Consider the following 15,686-nt stretch of genomic DNA (forward strand, 5'->3'; position numbering starts at 1 on the left):
CCTACTGTACTTGAGGTGGGCCGGGTGCATTTGTGTGAGGCCAGACATGCTGAATTTGTAGAGACCTGTGAGCGATGCAAATTGTGGCTGTCTGTAATCAGGAGTAGAAAGTAGGAATTCTGCAAAGCTCTGCCAAGCCAGAATGCTTTCAGTGGGTGGGTGGGTGGGTAGACTCAGGACAGTTGTGGTTCTGCTCGTTTTGGTCTTATATAGAGGTCTACTTCTGTAGTTTGTGTGAGGCCAGACATGCTGAATTTGTAGAGACCTGTGAGCGATGCAAATTGTGGCTGTCTGTAATCAGGAGTAGAAAGTAGGAATTCTGCAAAGCTCTGCCAAGCCAGAATGCTTTCAGTGGGTGGGTGGGTGGGTAGACTCAGGACAGTTGTGGTTCTGCTCGTTTTGGTCTTATATAGAGGTCTACTTCTGTAGACCTTATGAGCTCTTCTTTTAATAATGCACTTTCCAGACTGAGAAAGCATAATTATGTCCTGCTTCGTGTTCTACCTAAAAATAGCATAGCTGGAGTGAAGATGTTTGGATTGCAGGGGCTTGTTTTCCCTCAGAAATGGGTATTGGGCAGAAAGTCAGCTGCACCAGAAATGTATTGTATTATATAATTGAGTGAAACTCCATGTTTCTGAAAGCACCAGCAATCAGCACCTTTTTAGTTTTGTTTGGATAGTTTTTTAGCACTCCTGCTCTCAGTGCTGGGTGGTGGGGTGTCTTTAAGGAGCAGTAGGTGGGAAGGACTTCAGTTTCACATCTCTGCTTAAACAGGGCAATTTTAACACACTGTATTTCCACAGCGGTGGTGGGGAATAGCTGTCATTCTCAGTGAAGAGTAAAGATTACTCCAATTAATAAGATCTATTTAAAACAGCATTCCAGCTTCTTTTGGGGTACATAAGCATGGAACAGTTCTTGATTTTGGTGTACTGAGCAAACAAATTAAGAAAACTGGATTTTCTTTTTATTTTCTCAAGAACTTTGTGTTTTAGTGTGGGTACATGATTGAAGAATTTCTGATGTGAAAGCTGTGAATGAGAGAGGCTACATATTACTGCTTTAAGCTACTAAACTATTAGTAGTCTTTAGTATTAAATCGTTTCTAGTCCAGGCAAGTACCTTCCATGTTAAGGAGGAGAGAACCACACCATCTTACAGTAGAAAGCCACAAGTATTTGGCTGGTCAAGGTTGCTTTTCATCAGGGTGTGGTTTTTCCTCTCCAGAGTGGTTACCTGCCTGCATGGCTGTAGGGAGGAGCGGCAGAGGGTCAGCCGAGCTGTGATTTCAAACAGGAACTCTGAGTAAAAAGCATGACAGGCCATACTTGCAGAGCTTTGTTTTGGAGTCTATAAATAAGTCGTTGCATGCCAATTCAGTGAGTAAGAATTACTGCTTGAAAAGCAGTTGTAGATGGGCTTCACGGAATTAATGCGAAGTACATGTGAATGACATCGTTTTACCTTGGCACAGAGTTAATGGCGGCGTGGCTGGTCGAGTCATTGCTTGGTTATATTAAATGGCAGGTGAAAAATATTCTGGAAAATTTTCTGAAGGTCTTGCAATTTAATGCAAGAAGCTCTTGAATATTTTTCTCTCTTGATATCTTGTATAACGAGATGTTTTTTCAGCTTGCTCGTAGGAGATAGAAACTTATGGTCATTTCACATGATTGCTAGAGAGATATTTTGTAGCTTTTGGGTTTTTTTTCTGAATTAGTACAAAGGCTAAAAAACCTGACTGTGCTACAAGTTTAGTGTTGTGTATTCTTCTGAATTTCTTCTGTGTGTGTGTGTGTTCAGTATGAGTAAGCAGGTGTCAGGGTTAGAGCAGAAGGCACTTCAGAGTTCTTCCTGTGGGGTGGGGTGTTTTTATATTAGTGAATATTAGGGAACCTAAGTATACTGGGAGATAGCTTACAACAAACAGATACTGTTTGATTTAAAGTACTGGTAACTAAAAGTACTGCAGCCTTAGGAATATAGTAAATTCAGTTTAATAAAAAATGTATATAGCCATATTATGCAAAAATGTGTAAGAAATAAATGCATATAGGCACATAATCGTGTGTAGAGTACAATATGTTTAGAGCAGGGTAGCTTATTCAGATCTAAGTGTTTATATTTTTATTCAATATCTGATGGCTTGTCTGGCTTCATGGGTTATTTGTACTTGCTCCTGCATCCTCTTTGGGTCTCTTCTGAACCTGGTAATTAGAATAAAGAAAATTACAATGGCAAAGAATAAGTGAACGCTCGGTGACATGGGAAGGCATATGAATCTGTTACATTGCTCTTCTGTTCTGGGTACATCGTTGTAACTCCCCATGGTAGTACTTTGTTTAGTAATAAATTAATGTATTCTGAAATAATTGCAGTTAAGCTGCTGGTTTAATCTTTACAATTACAGAAGGCCAAAACTATCATAATAGCTGTAGCAGTATTCAGCTTTAGGTCTGCAAATCTGTTTCCCTCTATATGGAATACTTCTTTGTTTTCAGGTACTTTCTTGTCATTAACTTTAAGGATCAATTTGGGGATGCTGAAAAGAGAAAAATCTTGAATGATTGAGCAGTTGGGGGAGCCTGTGGAACAACACCTAACTGGTCACTTAAAAAACATTCTGAACGGCAAATCATTTGGGATTGAGTTACGGTCAGAGATAAAGGTTCTGTGGAAGTATTACAGCAAATTATTTTTCTGACTCTACCAACTATGCAAATTTTTGAAGATAGCTTTCCAAGCAGGTTATGTGTACACATGCGGGTTGGTTTGTTTTTATAGCTTACAGCTTTTCATGCAGAAGGGTTTTGTACTTCTAGCTTTATAATATAAGGTGTATCCTTGTCATAGGTAGGTAAAATGTGGCCAAGATACTGTGTCCTCCAAGAGTGTGCTGTTAAATGTTCTGTCCTAGTTGTTGTTAATGTAAACAGAGTTGATTCAGGTTCTTTTTGTAAATTTTTACTCAAATATTGCAGAATGATATTAAAAAAAAAAAGGTGAAGCTTCGGCAGTAAAAAAACAAACCGTGTGAGGTATAGGACTGTAATTCAGTGAACTCTTTAGAAAGGGCAATGGCTTCAGTTAGAATCTAATTGCTTTAAAAAAACCTAAGGCATACACTATAATAAGCCATTAAAAAGGGAAGAATCAATATATGTTGAGGTTGTTCAGCCAGGTCAAGAAATAGAGGTTGCTTATGTAATGCTGATCTCTTTCCCACTGTGACAGTTCTTTGTAACGTGTTTAGTTATGTAGTCTCATTCTACTTCTCAGTACAATTTTAGAACTGTGTAAGGTAAGTACAGGCGTCACTTCTTATTTGGACTGCAGAAGACACTGCTGCGCTTCAAAATCCTTAATTCTACAATTCAGTGTGTGGTGAGAATTGATGAAATGGTCAGACTGTATTAGGTGCATGTCCAGTGGAATTAACTGAAATGACAGATGGAGACCGAACAAGATTGAGGTTTTGGTATAAGGGGGGGAAGGTCTGACTGTTTAAAAGGTAAACTTAGCATCTGCAGGAGTTACTGCAAGTTACCACAGAACTGTCCAGTGGTCTGGCTGTAGCTGATTTTTTCAGACCTGATTAAGAATGTAGCTGTTACAGACAAACTTACTGGATATTTGTGATGTGAGTTTAAACTTTAGCTCCTAATGAATAAAGATTATAACGTCTCTTTGTTGGAGATCTCAGCTGTGGGTGAAATATTGACTGGACACAGAAGACTGGACACTTCCCTCTGTAAGAGGGCGTCTACTTGTCGCCAGGTGATGGTCACCTTTCTTAGCTTTCACATTAAAGAGCATTAAAGCCTAAATTATTTTACAAACAAAATACTAAGAACGTGACAACTGTCGTTTTCAAAGAATCTTGTCGTATTCTTTGAGTAGTAGGAGTTCAAGATGTCCAAACTGTGAGATTTAAAAAAATTTTTAAAAAGCTGTAAATATATTCAGGGCAATGAGAAGTTCAAATACACTGCTAAGCTGCCGCTTTGTAAAAGCAGATATTGAAAATATCCTTCATTTTTCGAGAAGAAGTGTAGTAATGCATTCTATTAGCTCTTAATGAAGTTTGGATCCATAGATACTGAACTGTCAGTGTTTGATTAGTTGACTTCATTAAGTCAAATGTTTGGAATATTTCCTCATAAGAATTTTTTAGACATTTTTCAGTGTGCTTTGGAAAAAAAACCCAAAATAATTGAAGTTATCTTAATTTGGTATGAACCGCTTGGTAAATAGAGCCACTATCTCTGTTCATTGGAACAACTACGTAATTTCCAAATTACTTTGATGCTGCCAGCCCAGGCTCCCATCTGGCCTGGTCAGAACAGCAAAAAAACTTCAGGAACTGGGAACCTGCGAAGTGTTAGCGGAGCTGCCCATGTTCCTGAGGTGAGATAAACTTGCTTGGCGGCTTGACCCATGCTGTGCAGTGGAGCAGAGGGCAGATTCCAGAGGCAGCCCCGAGGTGGATCAGTACGAGCACATGCTGGAGTGCAGGAAAGCCTTACTGGCTTGTGTCGGGCAGCATCATAGTGTGTTCTTATGCCTTTGCACCTGCATTACTAAATGCTGGTGTAGATCAACTAACGGGACATGCCGGGTTGAGGCTGACACCATGCATTGTGACTGGCTCTGTTGCTTCAGTAAGCAAGCTGGCTGTCAAGGAAGTGTGCTTTTGGAACAGAGGGAGGCATTTTTTGCTGCCGAGGCAGCATGCTAATGGGGTTTTTCTGGAGCAAGAAAGATACCTGCAAGGTTAATCTCTCTTTGTTAATCCTGTTCATCGGTAATTGAGGACTGTTGGCAAATTTGTTTTGCTGCGTGTAGAAACAGTAAGTAACGTTTTACTGTGTACTTAAATAGTTCTGCATTATGTTCTAGGTAATCATATTCTACCTGATGAGGATTTGGCTTCCTTTCATTGGAGTTTACTTGGTCCAGAACATCCACTAGCTTCACTTAAGGTACTAATTTAATATAACTATGAGCAATTAAGCTAAAATCAATCATAATGGTTAATCAGAGCAGTGTAGTAAGTTAATTCACAGTAGCTACGTGGAGCTCTTGTTCTTGGTCACCTTCTTGTCTCCCAGTCCCTCTCTGATGCCTGCAGAGGATACCTGGGGCGATTAGCCTCACAATCTAAACTTAGCCTTTGTGATCCCCCTCAGAGCCCTTCCGCTGCGTGAGCCGTGTAGCTTCAGTGTGGTTTGGCTTTGAGGATGTAGCTTCTTACTCTCTTCTTTTTTTAAGAGGAGAATTTTTTTGTCTAGTCATGTTCTTCAACTATCAAAAGTAACTAGGGTATATCTTCCTACCATACCGTTTACTTCTTGGAATTTCTGTAAGACTGTTTTGTTATGGCTACAGCCAAAATAGGTGGGGTTTTTCCCCTTCTGTTCCAAAAGTTTATGAAGCATTGAAAAATTGTAACTTACTTTACTCTGAAGGTAGAATTTAAAAACAGATTCAAGATTTTGAACAGGGTGTTTAAAGCTTGCACGAGCATTGCTTGGTGAACAGCTATGATAGTTTGATGTTACACTCATCCCTTGTTCTGCTGCCGCTCCGGCGTTTAGAAAGGTAAGTGTCACCACACTGTAGCGGCAAAACAAAATATGTGCATGTGCTTGTATAACTTGAGGTAAAAAGAATGAAGGACTGAAAGAGCGTGCTTGTGTTTTTCATTTTTTTACTAAAAAGGTAAAAATGTAGGATTTCTGTCAGAATGATTGATAAACTTTCTGATGTTCCCAGTAATTTTCTCTGTTTTAGCCTGAGTAGACTTGTTTTACAGCCAGTTCAAAACATGACTTCACACACCGAGAATATTTACTGAATTGTTCAACTAGAATGAAAATCAGATATTTGTCATCTTCACCTCTAGATTTACACTTTCAATAGAAACACCAATTGACATCCTAAGGAAATGAAACTTGTTTCCTTAGGGCATGACTGGGCGGTCTTCGACAGTCCTTCTGTGTTTTTTTTAATCTGCTGGGCAATGTTAATTGGGTTTCCATGCGGCCCTTACAGGCTCTGTGAAAACTGATACAGTTATCAGCGAAAAAGACCCAAATTAGCACCCCAGCTGAGGGAAAAGGCTAGCACAACACATGATGTGTTTGATTTCACAGCAGCTTGCTGGCCAGTTGTTCAGTACATGGCCCCGGACTAACCACAGCATTTCTGTCTCCTGCCTGATAATGATGTCAAAGGGAGAGAAACAAGGAGGGCTAAAGCACAAGGACACAAGTCTACAGGAAACCAAGCCTCAGTAGTTACTGGTCATGGAACAACTTGCCCTTTTTTTTTCTTTTTCTATTTTAGCTTCTGTTTCAACAGTGCTCATAGTTTGAAGTTATAACTTGTTTCAGTAGCTCATTAATTTGGTTTAATTTCATTTAACATACTAGTGTGTCAGTGATGTCAATACAGCTCTCTCTGCAGGGTCCATTTCTGTTAATTGTAGATGTGCAGGAAGCTGAATATCTTGTGTATTTTATGAATGCTCAAAATAACTAAAAGACACATTTTTATCACCACAAGCTTGAGAGCAAGAAGTAGTTTCAGAACAGTTATGAAAAGTATAAGCAGTGGTGGAGACTGAAAGAAGAGGGGGTGGGGGCGTGGAAGTTGTCGTGGTTGCCCAGGACATCATCCCTGGGCTACACTTCCAGACTTTGCGATACTGAGTCCATACAGAGTTACTGTTGAGTACTCTCCATACTCAGGAACCAAGGGCTCTAATTCTGTACCCAGTTCAACTCGGGATTTAGAAAACTTGTTCTGTGTGTGTGAAGACTCTGGTCTTTTGTTTCTAAGACAGTGTTGTCTTGGGCATCAGAGCTCACAGGTTCAGTTCCCACAGGCCTGAGTTGTTGCTTTTCACTGAGAAGTGTGACAGTTAACATACAGGTTTTTATCGGCATTCTTTCTCCATCTTCTGTTATGATGTAGCAAAACAACTGCTTTTCTGATGAGAGAAGCTTTGCTAGTTCACCAGTCAAAAAGTGTAACTCAGAGAATAAACTACCAGCTTTAGCTAGTATAAAATGGGCGTACCAGGTTGTCAACATAGTGAGGTGAAAAAAAGCAAAGCCAGGGAACTTGTACCTGTGTTTTAAACACCTGAGGGGTGGTGCATTCATCTAGGAGCAGCTGAGTTGAAACAGAAAAGAGGAAGGGAAATGGAAAGGAAGAATCCACATTTCATATCTAGGAGGAAATGAACGTAACAGTTAGGAGAACGTCCATATGCAGGATAAAAAGCCATGCCTTTGAGAGTACAGTGACCATCAGCTCAGCGAAAGTGTTACGGTTCCAGAGACAAATCTAAATGAAGAGATTTGAAGTGCTGTTGCTGCAAAAGAGGAAGAAGAATCAAAACCTGACCTGCAGGCTGTTCTGAGTCAGGATCTTGTCTGTCTAAATGTCCGTGCCTAAACAGATAACGACATAGTTCATGTGCTGGACCTGTGCTTGCACCCTGTTCCCTGACTGAGAGCAGAGTTCACTGGAAACACGGCCTGAATCAGAAGTTGAATCAAGAAAGGAATTGATAGACTTCCTGAGAAATAATTTGACCACTGACCTTGTTTGGAAACTGGCATTGTACTGCTTTTTATTCATGTGCTTTGGGATTTATCTTTAAGACAAAGACAATTCGGTCCCTGTACTAGGAAAGCTTGTTACAGTGTGGAGCTTCGAGATCAGCATGTAATACCATCATGATGGTATTAGGAGGGCAGTTTCTTACCTCTGGAATGAATTAGTGCTTGGGAGCACCTACCGCCAAAGAAGTGCTGACTTTTAGTTCACAAGGTAACCTTAGAAAGGAGTCTTAGTGCAATCTCTCTGAAAAGAAGAATATGCAGAGAAACCTAAATCTCCTTGGTTCATCTTGGTAGAGAGGTAAAGAGAGGTGCTTCCAGAAGGCAATTCAAACTATGTAGGTTAGGCCCCTTCTCTGAACTGCTCTTGTAAATTCCTGTCTGTCTTTGCTGACTTCAGAGGGTGTCTGCCAGAGGAAGACTTAAGATGCTGAGTAGATGCTTGGGCAATTTGCTGTTGCTCAAATAACAAAGGGGGAACAGAAGTGTCTGTCGGGTATTTTGATACTAAAGCTCATCATAGGGTGATGCAGATCTGAACGGACCTCAGGAAGTCCAGCCTCCTGCTAAAAGCATGGTCAGCTTGTGGTCAGAGCAGGTTGCCGAGGACTTTGCCTAGACTAGCCTTGAAAGTCTCCGAGGTTGGAGGCTGCACAACCTGTCTGGCAGTCTGCTGTGTGGTTGCACAGTCCTAGTGGTAAAGATGTTCTACCCTGCATACAGTCTGAACTTGTCTGGTTTCAGGCTATGTCTGTTGTCTCTCGTTCTTCCGCAATGCCCCACTGTGAAGAGCCTGGCTCTGTGTTCTTGGTATTGGAAGCCTGCTGTTAGGTATCTCCAAAGCCTCGGCTTTGCCAGGCTGAATAAGCCCCATTCCCTCAACCTTTTCTTATAGAGTAAGTGCTCCAACTCCTTAACTGTCTTGATGGCCTTCTGCAGAACTAGCTCAACTTTGACATTAAACTTGAGCCCAAAAATGAATGCAGTGCTCTAGTGGTGATCTAGTGAGTGCTGAGGAGCAAGTCCCCTCAGTCTATTGGCTATGCCACTGGTATTCTCTGCGGCCAGGGCACCCTGCTGGCTCCTGTTCAGTTTGCCTTCTTCCAAGAGCCCCAGGTCCTTTTCTGGAACAACTCCAGCCTGCCAGGGGGCAAGACTTTGCTTTTGTAGCCATTGAATTCCTTAGAGCTCCCATTGGCTCATTCCTCTACCTTGTTTAGGTCTTTCTGATGGCAGGCCAGCCCTTGAGTTGGGGGTAGTGTGCAGGGTTGTTGTGCAGGTTGTCTTATACGAAGTCTGCCTGTATCACATCTTTAGCCTGTGTTTCTGCCAACCCCTTTTCTTTCTGACATCATTTGTAGTCCTCTGGTTAGATATGGTTTTCTCAGAGCCCTGTGTGTCTGAGTTGTTAGCAAATGATGTCTATGTTGTGTGTGTTCTTGTTACCATCAAGACATGCATAAGTAGAAAGAGGTTGGTTTCCCAAGCAAGATGGAGGGAGGAGGAGAGAGAATTTCTGATGGAATAACCCGATCTTCAGATCTTCTATCTGTTGTTAGATCAGATGCACTACAAGCTCGTAAGATTAAATGTTTTTAACATTCAAAGGCCTATACAAGATCCAAACAGCGTGGATGCGAGCTCTAACAAATTACTAGAAAAAAAATTGTGGCAGTATTCCTCACATCTTCAACCTTTTCTCTCACCAGTGAACAAAAAAACTTCCCTATATGTCACCTCACAGTAACTGAATGTTTGAGGTCTCTTTGTTCGAAAATAAAGCTGAAGTGATTATCTTGTTTCCAGCAGCCACAAGTAAATGCTGATATTTGTGTTGATTAGCTTCTGAAGGCTTCAAAAGTGGGAGTGGGCAACTGGAGTTGTCCCAGAACTGGGGAGCTTTTCCCACATGTGGCTTGGGTACCTTCTGCAGTATCCTACTAACCCCGTGGAGTTACACGTATGTGAGTCTGTTCTCTTTCAATAAACCTTTTTGCAAATTTGTTTTGTCAAAACAAAGACATTTTTTATCTCGTAGCTTTTGGGCTTGTAATGTTGCTCGCTGCTCTCATTTGGACAAATAGCTATGTAGAATTAATTTTCTTTCTCCAGTGACTCTTCTCAGAGTGTACTAATAGGTCTCCTGTGATGTTTGTCAGTGCTCTGTCATGAACTGGAAGTAGTCCTTTACACCTAGCAGAGAACCGTGCCGTTTGCAGATGTCACACTTGTAACCCGATCACCTCCAACCGTGGGACCCACTTCTCTGCCTTTCCAAAAGCGATTTTCCGTGTTGTCTGAACCTCTTCCGTAGAGGATAAGGAAAAAATAGCTTCTAGGAAGAAATATCTTACAATGAGAAATAGGTGAAATATGAGCTGATTTTGCTCTGAGGTGCTTTGTGTGCAAGTAGAAGTAAGTTATTTTCTATAACTTTTGCTGTTAAGTGTTAATTTTTCCCATATCTGACACTTTGTGAGACTCAGCCTGTATTTTAATGCACACAGTATTAGAAACATTATTTATGATTCAGTACAAAATCTGCAGTTTTGGATTTCTGGAAAGTTCTAAAATGAATCAAAATCTTTTCTGCTTTATTATCGAGAAAGTACATCTTATTTCTCCACTTTTCCTTTCTGGCTTCTGTGTAGGTCATGACATTTTCAGTTTTGAGGGTGTTCTCACGTGTGAACTGGATGCTTTTGAAACAGGATAAGAAACCTAAAATCCAAATGTCTGAAATGTCTCTAAATCTTTAATACGTAGAAGGCCTCACTTTAATTAAGAATTAATTTAATTAAGAATATGCCCCAGTGAGGTCTTGAGGCTGTTTGTTTAAAAGCAGCTAAAGTGGGCCGAAAAGCATAGTAAGCCCTTAACAGGTCTCACTCGAGCTTCATACTTCTAGGGTCTGAGCTGAATACTGCAGTGTCTTCTCTTGTGGTGGTTTGTTAAATATTACTGTCACGAAGATCACGTATAGCTGATGACTGCTTACTCCTTTCACACACGGAATTCTCAAGCAGGGATTGCAGAACGCTTGGGTAGTAGTGCTAGGTTTCTCCAAGGAAACTCTCTGCAGAGAGCTCATCTAACACAACACAGCCATGTTATGATTCAGCCGCTCTGGAGATGTGTAATTGTTACACGTACAAATAAGATGGTTGGTGTTCATGAAATGACTGAGATTACCAGGAGAGGAAAATCTATTGCTCCTGCTTGCAGATTGGGTGCAAAATTTTATCATCAGTATTTGTGACTGTAGGCTTACACGCAAATGTGATCTATTTTTAGTGTTGTGGTATATATTCAGAATGCACTAGTGAAAATTTGGAATTTACTGTCTGGGAGAGAAATAATTACTGTGTCACTGACTACACTAAATAGAGCTATGCTTAATTCAGGCCCATAAAATGTGGAGCTCATCTCTGTTACAGAATGACCAGGTATACAATGAATATCCTGACATTTGTACAAAGTAGGCATTAGGAGAAGGAAATTAATACGAATGGGAATCTGAGCAAAAATTCCATGGTCTAAATATGAAAAATTGCATAAGTGGATCAAACAAGGGCAGGAAAGAAAATAATGACATGTGGTAGGCTCCATATAAAATAAAAAGGGGTTGTGGTGCAGATTTTGAAGTTTCAAAGATAAAACTAGTGAAGTATCAGAATTCTACATAAACATTTCTGACAAGGCTGAATTGCAGTGTTTTCTGTACCTCTGTGTAGAATGCTCGCCTAAAGATTTTTCATGTTTTCTCATATCTTAAAAAATAGAACTGTGAAATAATAATAATCTCTCAAGTCTTGAATCATTGAGATTTGCAAACAGGCAGGTTAAAATATGTTATAAGCAAACACCTTGCTGCCCCTACAGGCACGGACAGAATGCTCCAGCATTGTGCAGAGGTTCTAGGCTGAATTTTTAGAAATTCCTCAGGCATTCTTTAAAATTTAGGACATGTAGTTGGAGACCTCTTTCTTGCTCCTCTAAGCATGCGTGTTGTGCGGCACAGAGGGAAAGTATCAGAAACTGCCTGCGGTTGAGAGTTTCTTCAACCCCAGATGGCAGCACTACTCACTGCTTTTAATTTCCCGGTGGGCCATGGTGGCTGCTTGACCTGAAGTTTCTGTACCCCATATAGGATGATGCGGTGCTTGTAAGAGCAGTAATTCCCATCGTCATCCACTGAATAATCCTCAGTTTATTTTCAGGAGGAGCCTATTGAGAGTGAGATGGGAGTCCAGGGTTTCCAGTTCTGTCCTGTTCCCCTCCTTTCTCCATGTGGACACAAGAAGGTAAAGAGCTGAGTGTAGAAGTTCCTGGTACAGCACGAGCATTTGCAGCTGCCAGTCACCAAGTTGCAGGAGCTTCGTCTGTAGGGGCTTTGGATGTCGTCCCACAAAGTTCTTCTAGCTCTTTCTTCTCACTCCGAAGAGAGGTCTTTTGCTACAGAGTGATTCTTATTTTTCAAGCCTGTGGCCGGAATCAGTGACCAGTGAATCCATGAGAATTCATCCTCTTTCTAATGTCTTGAGTAGATGGTATGGTGGACTCTGATTTGCAGACAGATCCCTGGTCTACATGGGCTCAGGTTTTAAACTTGAGGGAAATACTTAGCATGCGGTTAAGTGTGTGTTTCTCATCCCTTTAAAATAGTTGGTGAATATGGGAGGTCAGACACAACTCTCACTGAATGGTGAAACATCAGTTGCTTTAATGCTGGAATATTGAAACTATTTTATCAAAGGAATTACCTTAATTTCCTCAGTGTCTGCAAAAAGATTGAACAGCCCTGTAAGCATGTTGATACTGAAGTGCCTGAAAGACAAAGTAACTGTTCTCACGTCCCAGCATCAAGAGAAACATGGACATCATTGTTGTTGATGTATAATGTAAACGAAAAAAAAAACTTTTGCCTGAAATGTCATAGGTAATGTGGAGCTGTATGAGTATATTCTGCTACAGATAATGAAATACAGGAAATTTGAAAACACGAATTACTAAACTGTAATCCTTAATTAATGATTTTTAAGCCAGTTTCTGTAGAATCTTGAAAGTAAGTTTCCTTGAGGTACTCCTTCTCTCCACTTGTTTTTCAAACCCTCCCTTTTCTGTGTACACAGAGATCTCCCTGTTCTCTTTGATCAATTCTGATACCATTTGACATTCAGAATATAAACTGTGTCAAAAAGAGTACATGTATATCTATGTAAAATGGATGTATGCATATTAGATAAAGCATTTGCACTAGAGGCAATGTTCAACTAGAAAGCGGTGAAATAACGAGCGTTGTTGACCTTGTTTGTTGTTGGAGCTAGTATTTAACCAGCAAATATTTACGTAGAGGTGAAGTTTCACATATATTTTTCATCTATGGTGTAGTTACACACGTATGAGCAATTGTTCAAGGTGAAGTCTTACAAACAAGGTGGAAAGCCCCCAAATAGTTAGATACTGTCTGGCAACATGGAATTTGTGAGTATATTTTATATCAGTAAATTAACAGTTTAATTCTTTGCTGTATAACTGGAGTATCTTGGAGTGCCTTGTTATTTCAGCCTGGTGCGTGTGTTTGTTTGCACAGGTACGTGCTCACCAGTTAGTTTTACCACCATGTGACGTAGTGATCAAAGCTGTAGCTGACTACGTCCGTAACATTCAGGACACCACTGATTTGGATGCCATAGCAAAAGATGTTTTTCAACATTCACAGGTAAAGTTCAAAGCAAAATACTTCTTTATTTTTTGTTTTTTAACCAGTTGTGCTGTACATTTGTGTCGAAGAATTGCATTCTGTAAAAATTGTGCTTTCATCAGGTGATGGTAAGGATCTGTTGGTACACGCAGTGTGTTCGATACCCTAATTTCACTTCCGCAGTTAACTGCTCTGCAGTACAGTGCTGACCTATAGGTGGCATGCCTGGAGTTGCTCCTAACAGATCTTATTTTTTTATTTCAGTCTAGAACAGATGACAAAGTTACTCGATTTAAGAGAGCAGTTGCTTATTACTCAGCAACTAATAAACCTATGCCATTTCATCCATCACATTACCTAGGTAAGTAATTAAAGAAATAAGGCTTTTCATTTTAACTAAAACCTGAGACAGCCCTAAATCAGAAATGGTATTGTTAGCAGGAACTTACAAAAATGTTTATACTCTCTGGCAATTTTCATGAAATATTAGGTTTCAAAAGAAGGTTTTGATAGCAGATACACAGAGATTGTGTTCTTTCCCCAAAAGAAGAACATCCTGGGCTGATTTTCCTCTTAACAATTGGTGCATCAGTTCCAGCATTAGGACACTTGGTTGCTGTCCAGAACTGGAATCTGGTGACTGGTTACAACCATGAAGACAGTTTCTATTTATATTCCATAAAACATCTTTCCTGCTTCTCACTGGACTTACCTGACATGTTTTAGAAATCCCTTTTTAGTCTTTGAGTTTTTGATGTCATAGCAAACCTGCTTAGATTGCAGCCACTAGTTGTTCTGGCATTGCATATTATTCTCAAAGCTTCCAAATGAACTGTATGATGACAGGATTTACTACACTCCCCTTGTTCTTAACAGTAAAATGTAATTCAAGCTGAAATTTTTCAAAGATTTTCTTTTACCATACTGGTATGCTAGTTACCTTTTCCTTCTCTTTTTTTGGGAGTGGAGTGTCTGTATTTATGTTCAAAGACTGCATTAAAGGGCATTAAGGCTACTCTGGGTCAAATATTCAAGTGGTGGAAGGTGCCAGCATTATGTGTCTGTGTGGCATTGGTTTTGCTGGCTGCTTCATCATCGCATCTCTTGGGCTTTTTTTTTTTCAAGCTTCCTTTGATTGTCAGAAATGTGCAGTACTGTGAGATACAAAGAGCTGAGAAAGGTGAGACAAGTAGAATAAGTCAGAAGCTACAGATATTTTTATTAAAAGGCAAAAATGAATAAAACTGACTTAAAGGCATACTAGAAAATGGTAGTACTAACAGAACAGGAATAAATAATCCGTAGAAGCTAATGGATGAAAAGGGTAACACTTGTGTCAAATAGTGAGTGTTTTCATGAGTGATTTGGTTTTTATTTTTTTTGTTATTATTCTGTTTTTTCCCCTCCTCACTGTTTGCTATACAGCAGCCAGACCAAACCAGTTTGGTATGCCTGGGATAGTGCCACCATATGTTCCTTCTCAGATGCTTAACATTCCACAGACCTCACTACAAGCAAAACCTGCGGTAAGTGCAGCCCTCTGCCCTTCTTCTTGGGAGAAACCCACGGTACTCATCAAATCAAAATGTAGGTGGGAAAGGTGTGTCTTCACCTTTCTGGCATGGGTGTTTACTGGTTGAATTTTACGTCTGGAACTAGAGTGATGGCACAGACTGGCGGAACAATTTCTGTGGATGCCCAAGATGGCCAAGAGTCAATGTATACATTGGGAAAATGCCACTTGATGAAATAATGTGGTTTGTTTTAAAAGAAAAGCTTTTTTGGTACCTGTGCTTAAGAACGATCACTTCATTTTAGGCCCAGCAGATGTCCAGTCAGGGTGGAGCCCAAGGTCAGGGTCCATACCCATACAGTCTCTCTGAGCCAGCCATCACCTTGGAAGCAGGTGGAAAAAGTCTTTCTGAGCAGAACAACTACAGTAACATTCCTCATGAAGGAAAACATACACCATTGTATGAACGATCTTCTCCAATAAATCCAGCTCAGAGCGGGAGCCCTAATCATGTGGATTCAGCCTATTTTCCTGCCTCTTCGACATCTTCATCCTCCGACAACGATGAAGGCAGTGGAGGTGCAGTGAAGTAAGTTTTTCATGAGGATGTTTTCTTGCTTGGCTCCTGTTAAAATAGATTTACTTTCACAGTCATTCACCAGTGTCGAGAAAGTAAGAAACCCGCAAATGAGTGATATGACAGACCTTAACAAAAAAGCAATTTTAGGGCACTACGACTGCAAATGCAGCCACAGTTCACTCTAGTCACCTTGTTCCTTAACAGGCAGAAATCCAAAACTAAATAATGTTGGGTGTTTTCCCAATTACGTTTTAT

General features: G+C 40.4%; 1 protein-coding gene across 2 annotated transcripts in view; it reads left to right on the forward strand.

The window, feature by feature from the left end:
* FAM120A (family with sequence similarity 120A) overlaps positions 1-15,686 on the forward strand; it is a 45,914-nt gene that overhangs the window by 499 nt on the left and 29,729 nt on the right. Inside the window, exons 2-6 of one of the 2 annotated variants that reach the window (XM_010137087.1) lie at positions 4,903-4,985; positions 13,228-13,356; positions 13,603-13,699; positions 14,767-14,864; positions 15,157-15,440. In XM_010137087.1, coding sequence (XP_010135389.1) covers positions 4,903-4,985; positions 13,228-13,356; positions 13,603-13,699; positions 14,767-14,864; positions 15,157-15,440 — 691 coding nt within the window. Of the gene's footprint in view, positions 1-4,902; positions 4,986-13,227; positions 13,357-13,602; positions 13,700-14,763; positions 14,865-15,156; positions 15,441-15,686 lie in introns of both variants that reach the window. The other variant, XM_010137088.1, reaches the window with a different exon arrangement.

The sequence above is a fragment of the Buceros rhinoceros genome, unplaced genomic scaffold (assembly GCF_000710305.1).
Source record: "Buceros rhinoceros silvestris isolate BGI_N320 unplaced genomic scaffold, ASM71030v1 scaffold5075, whole genome shotgun sequence".
NCBI lineage: Eukaryota > Metazoa > Chordata > Aves > Bucerotiformes > Bucerotidae > Buceros > Buceros rhinoceros.